We start from the raw sequence: 19477 nt of genomic DNA, 5'->3' as shown, positions 1-19477 counted from the left end.
CCCATCTTTCCCATAATCATGTACCAGGTGACTTTGTTAGCGTTGAGGTGAAGCCTGGGGAAGAGGTGACGATCCAGCCTCTCCATTCATTTTACCAGCGCAGGGGTGTCAGGAGGACTTCCAGCTCTGGGACCACAGCTAGAAGAGCAGTGAGAGGATGGCAGGCAGTGCTGGGAGCAGGCAGGGCACAAGTGCAGTCTCCAGATGCAGAATAGCAGATGAGTGCTGGATAGTGCTGGAGGTTGGCTGGGCTTCCTGCCCAGTAGCTTGGGACCTCGGGCACGACTGTTGATAGGGATGTTATGGGAGATTTCCAAGACTCTGCCCTACTTCTCCTCTTTTGTCATGTCCTGGGTCCCACATTTTTCATGAGTGAAGTTCACTTGCAGTGCACTGCAGATTGACACTCACAAACCTTTGGGTTCCTTGCCTTAATTTCCCTGGGGAGGTATATTTCCTACCAGTCACATGCTGCAGAGTCCTTACACGTGTTTAATCGACTGAGCAAGGAAGCCAACCCATATGCTCCATGCAGAGCTTTGTCTCTCAGTCCTACCTACCCAGGAGGCTGTAAAAAGCTTCCTAGAAGCCCTCTCATAAAATCAATTGTGGAAGTGTGTGCTCAGGGAATTTACAAAGCACACTATTTACTCAGCTCCTCTTGAGCCCGCCTGTGTTTAGCCACCTTCCCATTTGGAGGCACAATACCGCGATGACAACCCGATAACAATCCTCTGATAAGGTGCTATATCATCGGGACATAAAACTGCTATGCTGCAACATACAAATGGGCCCCTCTCCAGCCAGCAACGATGCAAGGTATTTCAATGAAGGTGTAAAGCTGCCTTGTAATGCACCTGTGGTAATTGCAGGGGGCTCTCTACCCTGGGAGCCGTTTCCTCCTGACCGCAGCTGGCGATCAGCATATGCCTGGAGCAGGAGGTTTGATGGTCCTTTTATCCCAGAGAGTGCATCTGCTGCTGCTGCTGTCCTGTTCCATCTAAATGGCTAATAAAATAAAAAAATGATAGCAAGCTGTTTGCTTCAATAATATCCCCTGGTATCCATCAGGCTGGAGGGGCACTACAGCCCATTGAGTGCAGGGAAGGGAAGCACCGACGGAAGAAAATGAGCTCCCCAGCAACTTCAAAATGGAGAGGGGAAGTTTCTGTGGGAGTCTTGGGTCATTAGCTCTGTGCCAAGCAGGAGAGGGCTGGTGGCAAGGAGAAGGGGAGAGGGGTTAATAAACATGAAGGTGTGCACGTCGCCACACACGGAGCTGCTCTAGAAACAGGTGAGAGCCATTGAGCCAGGGAGGGATATGTAGGGAACAGCAATGGTGATGGAAACCTCATGTATGGAGGCAGTGCCAGGCAACAAGAGCCTGTGCTACAGTTTGGTGTCCTCATTTGCAACCCCTGTAAAGAGGCCAAGACCTGAGCTACAGAGGACTGCAGCTCATCAGTTCCCCCAGAGTTCCTCCAGAGCTGTGAGATACTTGCAAATGCCTTCTCTAAGGCTGTGGCTCCTGTGACTCTGAGGAGCCATTTACTCACAGCCCTTAGAGCACGTGTCCTCTTGCTTGGGACCCCCCAAGCAAACCTGCACTGCATCTGCTGAACCTCAGATGTGGCAGACATCTCTCAAGAGCCTCAGCTGCCTTCTCACTGCCCTCTCTTTTCAACACAGGCATGAATGTACTGGAGAGTTCCCCCTATGAGCCCTTCGTCAGAGGCTTCGATTACGTCCGGCTGGCATCCATCACCGCAGGTAGGTGGAGGGGGGAAGATGCCTTTGCACTGTTGGGTTCTAAAGGGGGGACCTGGCTATGGGATCAAATGCTCTGGACAAGGCAGTCCCATTGCTGAGATCTTGCACTCATTTTCCCAAGGAGCTGCTTCTCATTCTTGTGCTAAACTGTTGGTAGAAGGGCAAGTCCTAGGAGGAAGCACTGGAGATTTTCTTCACGTGGCTTTTTCCATCCTGGGCTGGGATTGAGGGGCATAGGAAGGTCTCTTCCCATAAGCCATCACAGATGGGCTGATTCTCCATAGCAAGTAAATAACCTGTGCCATAGAATCACAGAATGGTTTGGATTGGAAGGGACCTTTAAAGGTCATGTTGTCCAATCCTCTGCAGCAAGCAGGGACCTCTTCAACCAAAGCAGGCTTCTCAGAGCCCCATCCAACCTGACCTTGAATGTTTCCAAGGATGGGACATCCACCACACAGACATCCTGCCAAGCAGGGGTGCTTGGTTATGGTTAGATATGAGAATGTACTTACTTCCAGTCAGTCACAGGGTCACACTCTGCAGGCAAAAAGGTCAATAACCCAACCTACAGGTTGACCCCAGCCACAGCCTTTAACCCTATGCCCTGAAGGCAACCTCAGGACTCAGATCTGTGTCCTGCTCTACAACATGCAATCCACTTAATAATGTAAGCAGAGCTGCCTGACACCTTTTAAACCCCTCGGGGGCATGAACCCCTGGCTCAGTAGTTAAAAGGTCAGTGCAGTAGCTGCTAAGCCATCCATCACCAACATCACAGCTGCCACCACAACCAGTGTTGCTTATACACCACAGCCATGGGGAAGCTTTCCTGAGGGTGATTTTTGATACCCAACTATCCCATCTGGGAGCAGGTGATGCAGTGCTCTGGCAGCTGTGCCAGAACAGTGGTGCTGTTGCAGCTCCTCCCAAACATGCCCCTGACTCTGGCTGGCATCTGCTGCTGGAGTGCACCCAAGCAAGTAAAGAGCAGCAGGTCCCTGCAGCTGATGGATGCCTGCAGTCCACACAATGGTGAGGCACTTGTTAGGTGAAAATGTCCAGGAGCAAATGAACCCATCAGCCCTCAACAATATGAGCAGCAAAGAGAAAGGGGCTGCTCCCTGACCTCACATCTTCTTATCGACTCCACTTGACTGATTTGAGCATGGGAAGTGAAGTGTGCACAAAGCTGTTTGCTGGGTCATGGCCACCTTTGCTACAGCTTTTCCCTTTTCACCAAAGCCCCACAGGGCTCTTCAGAGCACGGTGAGTTCTAGGGATGGGGATTTTCATGCCCAGTTAAGGCATTGTCAGGTTTTTAAAGCAGACTGAAACCCACTGGGCTGCAAAGCAAATGGGCTTAGGGCAGCAGGAGAAGGTACCAGAGGACTCAGCATCTGTCTAGGGACATGAAGTAGCTTGGGTTAACATTTTTGGTGTATTCCCTATTTATTATTTAATTGTATTATAAACTGGGAGATGGTAGATTAAGATGGAAGGAAGGGAGATTTAGACTGGAGATTAGGAAGAAATTCTTTGCAGGGAGGGTGGTGAGACACTGGGACAGGTAACCCAGGGAGGTTGTGGATGCCCCCTCCCTGGAGGTGTTCAGAGGAGGAGTGGATTAAGTGCCTGGTGAGGAAAAAGGCTCAAGTTGCACCATGGGAGATTTAGGTTGGACATGAGGAGCAATTTCTTCCCTTAAAGGGTTGTCAAGCCCTGGACCAGGCTGCGCAGCGCAGTGGTGGAGTCTCCATCCCTGGAGGGGTTTCAAAGCCATGGAGATTTGGAGCTGAGGGACATGTTTTAGGGGTGACCTGGCAGTGCTGGGTTAAAGTTGGGACTCAATGACCTTAAAGATCTTTTCCAAGCAAAACCATTGTGTGGCTCTGTGATAACATCAGTGAAAAGGAAGGCTGGCAGCCAGTTCTGAGGTGCTCGGAGAGGCTGCCCATGTCTAAACGCTTGCCGGCAGGGACTGGCTGGTTTTATCCTGGCCAAAGACAGGGCTTGACTCTGCACTGGAAATTTATCACCCTGGGGATTTTTCCTCTATGAAAAAATCCTTCTCTGCTGGGGAGAAAGTCCTTCTAGTGTGCCTCAGGTCATGAGTTTAATTCAGAGAGGTGAAAAATGGCTTCAGATTCATTTTCTCCCTCACGCTTGGAGAATCCTCATCATATCTCTCTGATAAGATAGAGCCTAATGTCTCCACTGACTCCTGCTAGGAGCTCTGTAGCATTTCCCTGCTGCACGAAACATCCTCATCCATCTTTGGATGAACCCTAGAACCAGTGTTCCACAAATACCTTTCCCTCTCACCTGTCCCCAACACGTGCAGAGGAGGCCTTTGGCACATAAACTCAAGAGACCCTTGTGTGCCTACCAAGGGCAGTGCATTTCTCATCCATCACCACAGCTTTTGCTTTCTTTTCTTGATTGTCCTCCTTGCTGTAAGCTTTCATTCCTGCCTTCCTGCAGCACAGCCCTGCTCTCCCACCCTGGCTGCTCATGGAATGACCTTGTTAAGGGTGTGGGGAGAGACCCACACTCACAGGCAGGCAGCTTCAAGGTCTCAGGGGCATCAGGTGGGATGGTAGCTCTGATCTTCATCCTGTGAAGGCACTGTTGCTGCTTAGGACATACCATACTGGGCAGAACTGGGCTGGGTAGGGCACGTCAGAGGTGCTTTGAGACCCAGACAGCTCTTGTTTGGCTGGGCAGGTTCTGGGATGAACATAGCAAAGCTGCTGTCGGAGCCAGACTTGACTCTCCAGAAACCAGAGAAAATTCATTGCAGAGGGTAGAGAGTCTGAGGTGCAAGGATGAGTGCAGATCACTCATCAGTGGCATGGCCACTGACCCAGTGCCTGACCTTGAGCAATGTTTTGGACAAGGACTGTCCATCAGGAGAGATCTCATCATGCTGGTGGATCCAGTTATGGTTGTAAGTGGATCCATTTTCTGATGACTGCTGTCTTCCTTGGCCTGGGGTTGGTTCGTTCAGGTTGGTAAAGTGTTCTGAGATGTCCTGGGTAGAGGAAACTTCATTAAATGCAGGAGCTTGGTGGAGCCTGGTGGAGCAGGCTCTGGGGTGTGAAGCTTGCTGTGGCTTCTCTTGGGAAAGGCAAGCAGGGAGAGGAGATTTGGTCCGGGGCAGGGCGAGGAGCAGGGCCAGGGCACGGGGCGGTTCAGCCGGCGCAGGGCCCCATCGCCATCTCCCTCCGTCCCCAGGGGCCGAGAACGAGGTGACGCAGGTGAACCGCTGCCTGGACGCCGCCAAGGCCTGCAACGTGGATGAGATGTGCCAGCGGCTGCGGACCGAGTACGTCTCCTTCTGCATCCGGCGCCTGGCGCGGGCCGACGGCTGCAACCGCTCCAAGTGCCACAAGGCCCTGCGCAAGTTCTTCGACCGCGTGCCGCCCGAGTACACCCACGAGCTGCTCTTCTGCCCCTGCGACGACACCGCCTGCGCCGAGCGCCGCCGCCAGACCATCGTCCCCGCCTGCTCCTACGAGTCCAAGGAGAAGCCCAACTGCCTGGCGCCGCTGGACGCCTGCCGCGAGAACTACGTCTGCAGGTAGCCTGCGCCCGGCCCGCTGGCCGGCGAGGAGGACGGGCACAGCCTGGGCACAGCTCGGTGGCCAGACGCGGGGCGCTCACCCGGGGCACCCATCCCACCGCCCCCCACTGACACAGGCTGTTGCCTGAGGGGCTCCTTTGCATGTCCCACTCTTGGTGCGGAGGCTTGGCCAAGCCTGGGCTTCATCCAGCAGCCACAGCTCAGTGGCCAGAAGCAGTGCACCCGGAGGCACCCATCCCACCACCCATCCCACTGACACAGGCTGTTGCCTGAAGGGCTCCTTTGCATGTCCCATGTCTTGATGTGGAGGCTTGGCCAAGCCTGGGCTTCATCCAGCAGCCACAGCTCAGTGGCCAGAAGCAGTGCACCCGGAGGCACCCATCCCACCACCCATCCCACTGACACAGGCTGTTGCCTGAGGGGCTCCTTTGCATGTCCCACTCTTGGTGCGGAGGCTTGGCCAAGCCTGGGCTTCATCCAGCAGCCACAGCTCAGTGGCCAGAAGCAGTGCACCCGGAGGCACCCATCCCACCACCACCCATCCCACTGACACAGGCTGTTGCCTGAGGGGCTCCTTTGCATGCCACAGAATCACAGAAACATTCAGGTTGGCAAAGAGCCTCAGGATCACCAAGTCCAAACATTAACCCTACTCTGCAAGGTTTACCCCTAAACCATAGCCCCAAGCACCACATCCAAATAGCCTTTCATAGAATCATAGAATCAATGAGGTTGGAAGAGACCTCATCAGATCATCAAGTCCAACCTGTCACCCAGCACCTCATGACTACTAAACCATGGCACCAAGTGCCACATCCAATCCCCTCTTCAACACCTCCAGGGATGGTGACTCCACCACCTCCCTGGGCAGCACATTCCAATGGCTAACAACTCTCTCTGGGAAGAATTTAAACACATCCAGGCTTGGTGACTCCACCACCTCCCTGGGCAGCACAGCCCAGGCAACCTGAAATGGAGGGGTGCTGGCCTCTCCCTAGCAAGACAAGAGGGCACAGCAGGGAAGAAGAGAATCAAAGGGGCGAGAGCTGCTTCCCAGGAGGCTGGAAGCTGTTTCCTGGAAGCAGCACAGCTGTTCATTATCTGGCTCTTTGCTCTCTGGGTAGATCACAGAAAAGATCCTCTGGAGACGTGGTGGGAGCCAGGGGTTGATGTGTGACCCGGGCAAAGCTAGCAGTGCAGACAGCGGGAGAAGAGGCAGTAACAAATCATAGCCCTCAAAAGAAACGGAGTAAAATACTCCAGGGCTGCCCCTGCCTGCGCTGCTAAGTCCTCCTGCAGCTTCTCCACAGCCGTAACCCCTTGAATTTCCCAGCCAGAGGTGAGGGCTCTGCTGCCATGAATAACACAAACCCCTCAGTGCCTTCCTCCCTTAAATAATGCAGGCAAAAAGCAGTTTGCCTGGCCAGGGTTTGGGAGAAAGGTGGCTATGGGGCAAGCATGGAAACAAAGAGGAAGAAAGAAGACTGGGGGAGAGAAATAGGCAGAAAAGCTCAAGTCAGAGTGCTGACACTGACCAGCAGCATCAACACAACGTCTGGAAGATCCAAGCAGCCTGGGAGAAGCAACGTGCTCAGCTTTCCTGAGACTGCTCTGGCAGAGCCAGCATCTGAGGTTCACAGTTCAGACACTGCAGGCTGTCATCTAAAGGGCTGAAACAGACACGTGGATGAACTGCTCTCAAGTGGCAGCAGTGCTAGTGCTTGCTTGGGTTTCCTAAGCACCTCAGATGCCCTGTGAGAGGCCTCCTTGCCTGGCCTTGGGATGCCTGTTTCGATAGATCTGAACCTCCAGCAGGTCCTACGTCCTACCTGAAAGCCCCATGTGGGTATCTTAGATGTCCAGCAATGCCTAAACTAGATGCCTGTGTGCTGACTGACTCATCCCTAAAGGATTAGCTGGCAAATATCTGGCTGGCAGCAGGATTTACAGAGTTTACCCAACCAAGCTACCAAGAGAGCCACATGCCAAGAGCAGTCTGGCAATGTCTGAATGATGCATCAGCTTCCAGCATGGCCCAGACAGTCCCAAGGAGCCCAGCATGAGACTCGGAGCTGCTTTGTGCTAAGGGATTTGCCTGCAGGTTGCAAACTGAGGCACAGTGGTGTGTGGTCAGCCATACACCTCTCGCTCCACAGGCTTCAGCATCCAACCTTCTCCTGAGAGCGGGTGCCCACAGCAGGGAATGTGGCAGCAGCCCTGGTGCCTACAGCAGGGAACGTGGCAGCAGCCCTGGTGATGGTCAGAACATTTCATATCTGAGCCTTTGGGCTTCTCCCTTAATGTGAAGTTGGCCTTGTCTACCATTTAAATGATCATCACTGAAGAGAGAGGAACTGGAGCAGAGTGCTTCTCTCTTGCAGCAAATCAACCCTGAAACAAAGGTCTCATGGGGAAGTTATTACCCAAGAGTCAGAACATGGAAGTAGAGGAAGAATTCCCTCATGGTCTGCAGCAGCTTTTCCCTCAAGCCCCAGCTTCACACATCAGACAATAAACATTCCTTCCAAGACTGGAGCTGTCTTGCAGTCCCCAAAGAAGCCTGAGCAGCATTACCTACAGCACCTACTCACGACTCACCTCAAAGGTGCAAAGCCTGCCTCTGGGTTTGTTGGAGGGGGACAGCAGAGGATAAAGTGCTGCTCACTCAAGCTGGCTTAGCAGCACCCATGGCAGCAAAGGGTTTTGTAAATGAGTTCCCTTCTGTAACCACCACCAGTGTGTTGTCAGCATGGAATCACAGAATGGTTTGGGTTGGAAGGGACCTTAAAGATCATCTAGTCCAACTCCCTTGCCATGGGCAGGGACACCTCCCACTAGCCCACATTGCTTGAGGCCTCATCCAGCCTGTCCTTGAACACTTCCAGGGAGGGGGCATCCGCAAGGTCCTTGGGCAGCCTGTCCCAGTGCCTCACCACCCTCACTTCTTCCTTAGATCTGATCTAAATGGGGTTCTTCTCAGTGCTGGTCAGTATCTAAATGGTAAATGTCAAGAGGATGGGACAGAGCCTTTGTGTGGTGTCCAGCAATGGGACAAGGGGCAGTGGGCACAAACTGGAACCCAGGAGGTTCCATCTGAATAGGAGGAGAAAATTCTATGCTGTGAGGGTGCTGGAGCCCTGGAGCAGACTGCCCAGAGAGGTTGTGGAGTCTGCTTCTCTGGAGAGATTCCAACCCCACCTGGACATTGTGACCCTGTGGGTGACCCTGCTTTAGCAGGGTGTTGGACTAGATGATCTGCAGAGGTCCCTCCCAGTCCCCACCATTCTGTGCCCCTCTGTAGATCTGCCCTGCTTTACTTTGAACCAGCACTCCTTGTCCTGCCACCCCACTCTCTGCTAAAACACCCTCCCCATCTTTCCTGTAGCCCACTTTTACTACTAGAAGTCTGCTATATGGTCTTCCCAGAGCCTTCTCTTCCCCAGGCTGAGCAACCCCAACTCTCAGCATGTCCTTCCAGGAGAGGTGCTCCGTCTGTCTGACCAGGGTTGGACTCCATGATCTTAGAGGTCTTTTCCAACCAAAACTATTCTATAATTCTAGCATCATCTTCATGGCCACCTCCTGACCCACTCAGGTGGGTCCATATCTTCCTTAACCTTGTGGCCCCAGAGCTTTTTGCCCTGGATATCTGTGCTAACACGTCCCCTTCTGTGCTCTCCCCTGCCCAGGTCACGCTATGCCGAGTTCCAGTTCAACTGCCAGCCCTCCCCGCAGGCTGTCAGCGGCTGCCGCAGGGACAGCTACGCTGCCTGTCTGCTGGCCTACACAGGCATCATAGGTAAGGCCACAGGCTGTGTCCTTCAGCTGTCATCTTCCACCTTCTGGCTGGGAAACAGCTCCTCTGGGTGGGAAATACCTCCTCTGACTCTGCGAGGGGGAAAGCTGGGGCTGACCTCAGGGGGATGCTGGGCTTGGCTCTGCAGCCACTAGAGAAGTCCAAGCCATGAGCATGGGGTAACATCAGGCTAGCTGCAGGGGAAGGAGAAACCAAGCACCACGAGGAGCTGCATGATCCTAGCTTCTCTCTCAGGTGGAGCAATGTGGTCTGTTCTGGGGCATCTGGTCCTGAGTGATAGGACAAAGGGCAACGGCTTGACACTGAAACGGAGACTTAGATTGGATGTTAGGAGCAAGTCCTTCACCATGAGGCTGCTGGAACACTGCAACAGGTTGCCCAGGGAGGTAGCTGAGGCCCCATCCCTGGAGATATACAAGGTCAGGCTCAACAGGGCTCTGAGCAACCTGATCTAGTGGAGGATGTCCCTGCTGCCTGCAGGGGGGTTGGGCTAGATGACCTCTGGAGGTCCCTTCCAGCCCAAACCATTCTGTGATTCTATCAGATGTTGCTTGGTGCTACCACCAGTGATGCCACTGGAAGTCACCATCCACTGTCACCTGGCTGTCTCCAGAGGATGTCACCCTGGGTTTTCAGATGCTGCAGAAACCCAGCTGGCTCTTGTTAGCACAAGCACACTCAGAGTCCAAAGAGAAGCATCAATGGCTGTTGGACTTGGCCCACCCTGAGCAGTAGGACAGACTGACAGTTTTTTGGGTCAAGATTTCATTCTGGCTTATTCCTTCCATTGCCTCTGACCATTCTGGAGGCTGAGTTTGGCTTTTCCTATGCATTCACATACAGAGTTTGAATGTTCTTGGAGAACCTGAGTTCCAAACCTCTCCTCTCCAAACCTCTCCTGTCTGAATCTCTCCTCTCCAAACCTCTCCTGTCTGAACCTCTCCTCTCTGAACCTCTCCTCTCCCCTCTCTCCCCTCTGAATCTCTCTCCTCTCCCCTCTCCCTTCCCTGGGAGCAAAACAGTCCCGTGCCACCAGCACTGGAAGGGGTTTTTTATGCTGCCGTCAAGGAGGGGCTCAGCTGAGCTGCCAGCAGCCCAGGAGAGCAGCGAGGAGGGAGATCCTTGTCCCTTCCTGAAGCACCAGCCTGCTGGTAACGCTCCTTGCTTCCCGGCAGGCAGCCCCATCACTCCCAACTACATTGACAACTCCACGTCCAGCATCGCTCCCTGGTGCACCTGCAACGCCAGCGGCAACCGGCAGGAGGAGTGTGAGAGCTTCCTGCGCCTCTTCACCGACAACCTCTGCCTCCGTAAGTGTCACTGCTGCACAGCGCCCCCCGCAGGCGGGGGAGGCCTCGTGTGAATGAGGGCGTGAGGGTAGCCTGCTCCTCGACAGCCGGTGGGTGCCCAGCTCCCTGCTCTTTCAGCCAAGCAGCTCCGAAGCCCCTCAGGCGCGTGTCTGGGTGGTGCAGGCAGGGGAGGCTGGAGCAGGGCGCTGTGTGCTTTGGGAACGTTGCCCTCACCACACTTTCCTCCATCTCTTCCCCACACCAAGAAAATGCGATCCTGGCCTTTGGCAATGGGACCTACCTGAATGCAGCTGTGGCCCCATCCATCCCCCCCACCACACAGATGTACAAGCAGGAGCGAAACGCCAACAGAGCCGTGGCGACCCTCAGAGAGAACATCTTTGAGCACCTCCAGCCCACCAAGGTAGGGGAGGGCTGACCTGGTCCTGAGAGATGCTTGCCTGTGTCTTTATCTCCTCCATGCCCTTCTCACCTCAACTCCCTCTTCCATCTGTGTCTTTTCAGCTACGAGCAGACATCCAACCTCCCCTCCACCTTCTGGAGTTCCTGATTCACCCTCTTCTTCATGCCCTCACATACTCTTCCCCAACATCAAGCACAGGGCTGAATCTGCTCTCCTGCCTTTGGCCACCTTCTCTTTTCTTTCATGGGTGCTGCAGTGATGTGGTTTATGGAGAAGTACTGGGAAACCCATGGGGTGTTCAGAAGTGTAGAAGGGGAGCCAGGAGCATTGGTTTGGCTCCTCACTCTCCTAGAGCAGCTGCATGGCTTCAGCCAAACATTTCAGCTGCCTGGAGCACAGGTTCTCCATTGTTAGATGAGGATCCTGGAGGTCATAACATAGAGGCCTGACTGACTTCCTGAGGCTTCCTGGCTCAGATCAGCAATAGTGTGGCCAGCAGGACCAGGGCAGGGATTGTCCCTCTGTGCTCAGCCTGGTGAGGCTGCATGTCCAACACAGTTTTCAGCCCCTCACTTCAAGAAGGACACTGAGGGGCTGGAGCATGTCCTCCAGCCAGGGAACATCTCCAGCTGAAGAGGCCACCAGGTCAAGACTCTGGCCAGCAGTGTTTCCATAGGCTGCATGGATCTCCACTGACCAGAGCAGGCATCCAGGTACCCACCTCCCACCAAGACCTCTCCAACCAGTGCTCAGGCCTGTGAGCTGCACACCCAGTGCTGTGCCCACAGGATGACCCTGCTGTGTGCCACCAGCTACCTTCACCACCATCTCCAACAGAGCTGAGCTGACCTTTAGTCTAGGTGGGGTGTTGAGACCAGCCCTGCCTCCCTCTGCACACACACACATGGGAAGGCTGCACAGCCCCAGAAGGTTCCTCAGGGGCACCAAGGTGGGGGACAGCTACACCACTCACCCCGTGCTGCCTCCTTTCTCTTGCAGGTGGCTGGAGAGGAGAGGCTCCTGCGGGGCTCCACTCGTCTGTCATCAGGGACCTCCAGCCCAGCAGCTCCCTCCTGCTGGGCAGCCTCCTCGCTGCGGATGTGGCTTCTCCCCTCTCTTGCTGTGCTGAGCCTCTTTGTGATGTGAGGCAGGGTGGGCACACACCAGGCAGAGACTCTCTTTGTGTTGGTTTCTTCACAAAACAAGCAGAGCAGAAGCTGTTTTGGGGAGGAGGGAGGGGATGGAAGGAGAGGTGAGATGTGGACATCCCTTCCTCCTCCTCCATCTGCCAGCTGATTTGATTTTATACAACCAGCATCATCAACAACCACCTCATTCTTGGTCCTGGCCACCTTTCCACCTCACAGCTTGGTTGTTGTTCCTCCAGCTCTCTGTGGACAGGGTCAGAGCCATGGACAATTCCCTTGGAACAGGTGAAGGAGAAAGTTGAGCCAAGAAATGAGAGCTGCAGAGGAAATGATTTTTCCTGCCCTAGCCAAGAGGGGAAAATCCTTTGAAAGATGAGCTCTCAGGAGCTTTCCTGAAGCCCTGACTCATGTTGTGGAACTCTTGACAGGACATTCCAAGTGATGTGGAGTTCAGACTGTCTCCAGGGTTGCTCAGGACCTGAAGAGCAGCCCGCCTGGTTCAGACTGAGGCAGCCAGAGCGGCAGCGGGGAGCTGGCTGGCTTTGTTCACCAGGAAAGATCCAGCAGCACCTCTGGGGTGGACTAAGCAGCCATGCTGCAAACTGGCTGGCAGGGATTATCCCCCCCTTGAAACCATGGCCAGCATGCAACCAGTTTGAAACTGCCAGCTGCCACCTGCCCCCCCAAGTCCTGCCCTTAGAGGAACGTGTGCCATGTGCTGGTGGTGCTCAGGCAGAGCCCCCTGTGTGGTGTTCTCCTTGTGGTTGGCTTTCTTGGTGCCCCAGCCCTGGCATCTCTCTTCCCTGGTCCTGTAAAATCCTTGGGGCAGGTATTTCATTGTCACATCCAACCAACCAGAGGCCAACAGTGTCCCACTCCAAGCTGCCCTTTGTCCACGAGGGGTGGAGGTGTGAGCCTGGGGGCAGGACCCGACGTGAACCCAGCACGACCCCTCCTCACGTGCCACCTGCGTGCCCACCGGTCTGGCAGGGGGGCTTCAGGCAGGGGAGTTCATTAGCTTTCCTAGGAAGAGACAGGATAGAAAAGGTTTGCTAGATACCACCTTGGGGACAGAAATATCCAGCCAGGTTGTGGGAAGACCAAGTCCTAAATCATGGCCTGGCTTTGCCACGGTTGCCCTCCTTGAGGAGCTGGCTCGGGCAGGCGCCTGTGCCCAGGGCAGCATGTGAAGGGCACTGCTGTCTGCTCAGGTCAAGCAGTGGCTGGTGGAGAGGTTCAGTCTGCTCCTCTGGAAGGCAGATGTGTGACCTTGGGCTACCTGAGCATTTGGTGGCTTCCCTCAAGGAGGGGAGCTGAGGACTCTCAGTGCCTTCTCGGGGGACTGAACCCTTCGCTAGATCAAGCCAAGCAAGGTGATGGTAAGGGAGCAGGAGAAGGTTTCCCAGGATAAATGCTTACCCAGGATGACCACCACAGGAGGCATGGAATAGCTCCTGATTCTCCCTCAAATTTTAGGTCCAGGCTTGGCAGCAGCTCATTTATTGCTTGGTTTGTGCTCCTCCAGGGACCCTGTTGTCTCCTCAGTAGCTGGCTCCCCAGAAAGGCTTGGCAGCAGCTGGCACAGCAAAGTCCATCTCCTTGTGTTCCCATTCCCTGCTGAACACCTCCCATTGCTTACTGCTTCAGGTTTTGTGGAGAGACTGCAGCAGCTCTCCTGGGCTTTGGTCCAATATGAGACCTCTCCTGTTCTCAGCTGGACTCCTGTCCACACAGGTCAAGCCCGCAAGCATCAGCTGCTTTCCAGGAGTCCTGCAGTTCCTCCTGGCTCTACTCCTGTGTCTCTTACAACTCTCTGGTGGTGATGGTGAGAGGCCACTCTTCTGTCTCCTGCTCCTACGGCCAGCCAGCAGAGACAGGCTTTCTCTAGGTGGTCAGCATGATTGCCAGTCCCACTTCAGCTCTCCCTTAGATCAGGGGTGCTCTGAGCAATAGATGCAAAGACTTGTAGGCTAGAGGGGGTGGAGAAGACCTGCAGAGGTTACCCAGTCCGTTGCCATGCTCCAGAGCAGCACCAATGCTCCATTTGCACTTTCTGGTGGATTTCTCTCAAATGGTTTTTGACAATTTCAGTGAAAGCCATCACCATCATCTCCCCCGGACTTATATCTTGCATTAAAGACTCCTGAGGTGGTTGTCTCTAAGCACCACAGGCCAATGAGACCCTCAGGTCCTGTTGTGCTATCTCCTCAAGCCCTCAGTTGTGGAAGGATGGCAGCTCAACAGCTGGGAGTGCCCCGAGGCTGTGGAAGGGGATGGCCAGCTCCCATGGATCATTATCACAGAGGCATTGCATGAGAAGCTCAAAACCCATGGCCAAGGTTTGCCAAGGACCCAGCAGAAACCTCAGCGAGCTGGTGTGCATGGGTGTCTGCTGGAGGGGTTCCCTCCTCACACCCTTGGTTGAGGGGCCTCAAAAGCATCTACAAAGCATCTACAGAGTTGAAACTGCAGGTCTGAAAACACACTCCTGGCCCTCAGCCTTTGTCCTGTGCTGTGAATCTGGATCCAGCGTCCTCCAAGCACTGTCTCAGGCCAGATCCTCCTCTGCCATGGGTTCCCCATGAGCTGGGCATGCTTCAAACTGAAGCAAGTGTGGCACAGAGCAAGGGGGCTGGGATGGGCTGTCCCACCCCCCAGAACTCAGACCAGCAGCGATCCCCAAACCTGCATGACTTTTGCCTGATCACTTCACCCTTTTGGCCAAGGTTTCATGGCAAACCTCCCTCCAAGCCTGCTCACAGATCAAGCTTTGCCAACAGCAAAGGATGGCTTTGAGTCCTTTTGGAGAAGGCAAACCCTGTTACTTCCCTCCCCAGCCACCACCACCACCTGGGGGGTGGGGGGGTGGGGGGTAGTGGCCACCTTCTTTCCCCTTGTGAAGAGTCAGGAATTCCTTTGGATGAGATTTGACCTTTGTGGAGCTCTGTGAAGTGATCTTCATTTTACAGCCTCTTGACTCACTACTGCAAGCAGCTGCTTGCAAAGGCAAAGGACTGAGCAAGCCAAGGGAGACCATTTTGTAAGGAGATACTCCATACCTGAAGGACTTTCATAAGCACAAAGAAGAGTCAGGGGAGGCAAAAAAACCCCAAAGCCACCAGGAAAACACCAGCCAAACTCTCTGTAGCCACTGAACTCTTTTATTTTCTGGCAGCTCAGCACTGTTCCCAGTGGTTTGGAGTCCTGAAGGCCCAGGAACTGCTGTGTCTGTGCAAACACCACCTGGCTGTCAAAGCAGGAGTGTGAGCAGGGTGGGAGATGCTGCAGCGTGGAGCTGGTGCCAGAGCAATAAGCTGGTGGGCAGCAGGGGGTGGTGAGAGCTGCTTGCACGCAGGGGAGGAGGGCTGGTGCCTGCCTGTGCTGCTGGGGTGTAACCTGTACTTCTCTCTTCTGTACATTCAATAGTCAAACATATCCATGAATAAAGCACACATGCATTTTCCTGACCCTCCTGCTCCTGTCTGATGCCAGGCTGCTCGTGCCCACATGGCCAGGCTGGTGCTGCGCTCGCTGGCCCTGTGCTGTAAGGGCAGCTGGAAGAAATGGGCTCTGAGGGTGCTGAGGGGCCTGGAGCATCTCTGTGAAATGGGCTCTGAGGGTGCTGAGGGGCCTGGAGCATCTCTGTGAAATGGGCTCTGAGGATGCTGAGGGGGCCTGCAGCATCTCTGTGAAATGGGCTCTGAGGATGCTGAGGGGCCTGGAGCATCTCTGTGAAATGGGCTCTGAGGATGCTGAGGGGCCTGGAGCATCTCTGTGAAATGGGCTCTGAGGGTGCTGAGGGGCCTGGAGCATCTCTGTGAAATGGGCTCTGAGGGTGCTGAGGGGCCTGGAGCATCGCTATGAAATGGGCTCTGAGGGTGCTGAGGGGCCTGGAGCATCTCTGTGAAATGGGCTCTGAGGGTGCTGAGGGGCCTGGAGCATCTCTGTGAAATGGGCTCTGAGGATGCTGAGGGGCCTGGAGCATCTCTGTGAAATGGGCTCTGAGGATGCTGAGGGGCCTGGAGCATCTCTGTGAAATGGGCTCTGAGGATGCTGAGGGGCCTGCAGCATCTCTGTGAAATGGGCTCTGAGGGTGCTGAGGGGCCTGGAGCATCACTGTGAAATGGGCTCTGAGGGTGCTGAGGGGCCTGGAGCATCTCTGTGAAATGGGCTCTGAGGATGCTGAGGGGCCTGGAGCATCTCTGTGAAATGGGCTCTGAGGATGCTGAGGGGCCTGCAGCATCACTGTGAAATGGGCTCTGAGGATGCTGAGGGGCCTGGAGCATCTCTGTGAAATGGGCTCTGAGGATGCTGAGGGGCCTGGAGCATCTCTGTGAAATGGGCTCTGAGGGTGCTGAGGGGCCTGCAGCATCTCTGTGAAATGGGCTCTGAGGGTGCTGAGGGGCCTGGAGCATCACTGTGAAATGGGCTCTGAGGGTGCTGAGGGGCCTGCAGCATCTCTGTGAAATGGGCTCTGAGGATGCTGAGGGGCATGGAGCATCACTGTGAAATGGGCTCTGAGGATGCTGAGGGGCATGGAGCATCTCTGTGAAATGGGCTCTGAGGATGCTGAGGGGCCTGGAGCATCACTGTGAAATGGGCTCTGAGGATGCTGAGGGGCCTGGAGCATCACTGTGAAATGGGCTCTGAGGGTGCTGAGGGGGCCTGGAGCATCACTGTGAAATGGGCTCTGAGGATGCTGAGGGGCCTGGAGCATCACTGTGAAATGGGCTCTGAGGGTGCTGAGGGGGCCTGCAGCATCTCTGTGAAATGGGCTCTGAGGATGCTGAGGGGCCTGGAGCATCTCTGTGAAATGGGCCCTGAGGATGCTGAGGGGCCTGGAGCATCGCTATGAAATGGGCTCTGAGGATGCTGAAGGGCCTGGAGCATCTCTGTGAAATGGGCTCTGAGGATGCTGAGGGGCCTGGAGCATCTCTGTGAGGAGCAAAGGCTGAGAGCCCTGGGACTGTTGAGCCTGGAGAAGAGCAGCCCCAGAGGGGATCTGAGCAATGCTCAGCAAGAGCTAAAGGGCAGACTGGATGGAGCCAGAGTCCTCTCAGCGGTGCCCAGTGGCAGCACAAGGGGCAGTGGGCACAAACTGGAACCCAGGAGGTTCCATCTGAACAGGAGAAAAACCTTTGCTGTGAGGCTGCTGGAGCCCTGGAGCAGACGTGTGCCAGTGTCTCACCACCCTCCTGGGGAAGAACGTCTTCCTGACATCCAATCTGAATCTCCCCATTTCTAGTTCTGTCCCATCCCCCCAGTCCTATCAGTCCCTGACACCCTCACAAGTCCCTCCCCAGCTTTCCTGTAGCCCCCTCAAGATACTGGAAGGCCACAATTAGGTCTCCTTGGAGCCTTCTCCAGACTGAACAGCCCCAACTCCCTCAGTCTGCCCTCAGAGCAGAGCAGCTCCAGCCCTCTGCTCCTCCTCGTGGCCCTTCTCTGGATACCTTCCAGCACCTCCAGATCCTTCCTGTAATAGAGGCTGCTGGGTACCCGGGGTGGGGTGGGGGGGATGAAATTAGTGGGGGTGGCTGCTGCTGCACCCTCCCTGTGGGTACAGTGGGAAGGGAGATGAGGAGGAGCGAGGCTGCTGGTTGATGCCAGCTGAGGAGACTTCTATATATGCCACGAACATCTGTGAGTTATTTTTGGCATCTTGAGGAGAGAAAAAAGAAGGAGCTCACAGAGAAATTCATTAGCAGCAAATGGAATGTTGTCTTGCCAGCTCTGGGTGGGAAAGATTTTCTAGAAAACAAATGGATAAAAAGCCCAAAATCTACATAAAAATGCCAACAGAAATTCAAGTCAGTTCCTAAACACAAAGGGAGTTCAGGGCTGCACCCAGGAATGTTGCCCTTTTCTTCCTGAAAATCACAGTTGTCTTCGTGCCTGTGCTGAGCAGCTGAGGATGCAGAGGGGGACAAAGACTGCTGGGTCCAGTCCTGGGCTTCCCAGCTCAAGAGAGGCAGGAAACTGCTGGAGAGAGTCCAGCAGAGGCTACAGAGGTGCTGGGGGGCCTGGAGCATCTCTGTGAGGAGGAAAGGCTGAGAGCCCTGGGGCTGTTGAGCCTGGAGAAGAGCAGCCCCAGAGGGGATCTGATCAAAGGAGGAGGCACAAAAGGATGAGGCCAGACTCACCAATGATGCCCAGCAACAGGACAAGGGGCAATGGGCACACACTGGAACCCAGGAGGTTCCATTTGAACAGGAGGAGAAACTTCTTTGCTGTGAGAGTGGCAGAGCCCTGGAGCAGGCTGCCCAGAGAGGTTGTGGACTCTCCTGCTCTAGAGAGATTCCAACCCCACCTGGATGTTGTGGTCCTGGGCAAGCTGCTGTGGGTGCCCTGCTTGAGCAGGGGTTTGGGCTGGATGATCTCCAAAGGCCCCTTCCAACCCCCGGGGTTAGTCTAGACTTGGGAGCCTCATCAAAGCAGTTTCCTTCCCCCTCATGGCTGGGCTGTTTCATCAGCTGGAGTTCTTTGGCCACAAAGACAATTTCCTGGGGGAGTTCCAGCTGGTTGGACCTGCAACCTGCTGTGGCAATGTTGCAGGTTTGATTTATTTCCCATGTTTTCTTTGCAGGTGGCCACTCACCCAAGCTCAGCACCCCGGTGTGTGGGCATGGGGAAAGTCATCAGAGCCCCACAAGGGCCAGATAGGCACTGGGTGCCAGTGGGCACCTGGCAGAGAACCTGAGGACTCCAGACAGGACAGAATGTGCTGGTTTGATTGACAGGGTGAAGCATGGGACCCTTGCTCTGGGTCACAGCAGCTGGCTTCAGGCAAGCCTGGAATTAACCCATTCAGGGTGAAAAGAGGGTTGGAGGGGGCTTCGTCTGCCCCTCACAGATCCAGGTCTGAGTATGGCTGGGGGGGGGGGGTGGCCACTGGCTGTGCCCACAACAAAACTGAGCCCCATTCCCTTCTCTGGCCAGGGACATCAGCCTGGGACGCCTCTGAAGCAAGAGCAGATGAAATGATTTTCCACAGCTCCTAGAGAAATGTCCTACAAGCTCTGGAGCCCCTGGGGCATCCTTGGAGGTTCAGAGGAGAACCTTGCAGGCAGGACCAAGTACCCCCATGGCAGACACCACAGGAGGAGACCCTGCAGGTGATGTCCAAGTCCTGAAAGGGGATGTTCAAAGCAGAGGTGACAGCTCTCCAGCCCTCATCTCAGTGCAAACACTGCTGGAAGACTCTTGCTTTGGTTGCTGAAACGTTGTCTCTTTCCTCTGCTCTTCCCATGAGTGAGGGAAAAAAACCCTCAAGTGTTTATGCTTCCACCACACCAGCAGGAGATTTCACCACCCACACATCCAAGAGCTGCCCCACAGCCCAGCTTTTTCCTGTGGAAGGAGAAACATCAGCCAGTCCTACCCAAAGCCAAGGCTTTCTGCAGCTGGGGCTTTCCAGTGGTTGAGTCAAACTGGTTGCTTTGG

The 19477-nt window shown here is 54.8% G+C and overlaps 1 protein-coding gene across 1 annotated transcript in view; it reads left to right on the top strand.

Annotated features, from left to right (window-relative positions):
- Nucleotides 1-12718, top strand: part of GFRA4 (GDNF family receptor alpha 4) — a 70380-nt gene extending 57662 nt beyond the window's left edge. Inside the window, exons 3-8 of the mRNA XM_054172401.1 lie at nucleotides 1690-1770; nucleotides 5008-5353; nucleotides 9046-9155; nucleotides 10349-10483; nucleotides 10729-10886; nucleotides 11886-12718. Of these exons, the coding sequence (XP_054028376.1) occupies nucleotides 1690-1770; nucleotides 5008-5353; nucleotides 9046-9155; nucleotides 10349-10483; nucleotides 10729-10886; nucleotides 11886-12032 (977 nt within the window). The 3' untranslated portion in view covers nucleotides 12033-12718. The remainder of the gene's footprint in view (nucleotides 1-1689; nucleotides 1771-5007; nucleotides 5354-9045; nucleotides 9156-10348; nucleotides 10484-10728; nucleotides 10887-11885) is intronic.
- Nucleotides 12719-19477: the final 6759 nt, after the last annotated feature.

This window comes from Dryobates pubescens, chromosome 23 (assembly GCF_014839835.1).
Source record: "Dryobates pubescens isolate bDryPub1 chromosome 23, bDryPub1.pri, whole genome shotgun sequence".
Taxonomy (NCBI): Eukaryota; Metazoa; Chordata; class Aves; order Piciformes; family Picidae; genus Dryobates; species Dryobates pubescens.
The sequence above is the reverse complement of the archived record's forward strand: the minus strand, read 5'-3'. Positions and strand labels throughout refer to the sequence as shown.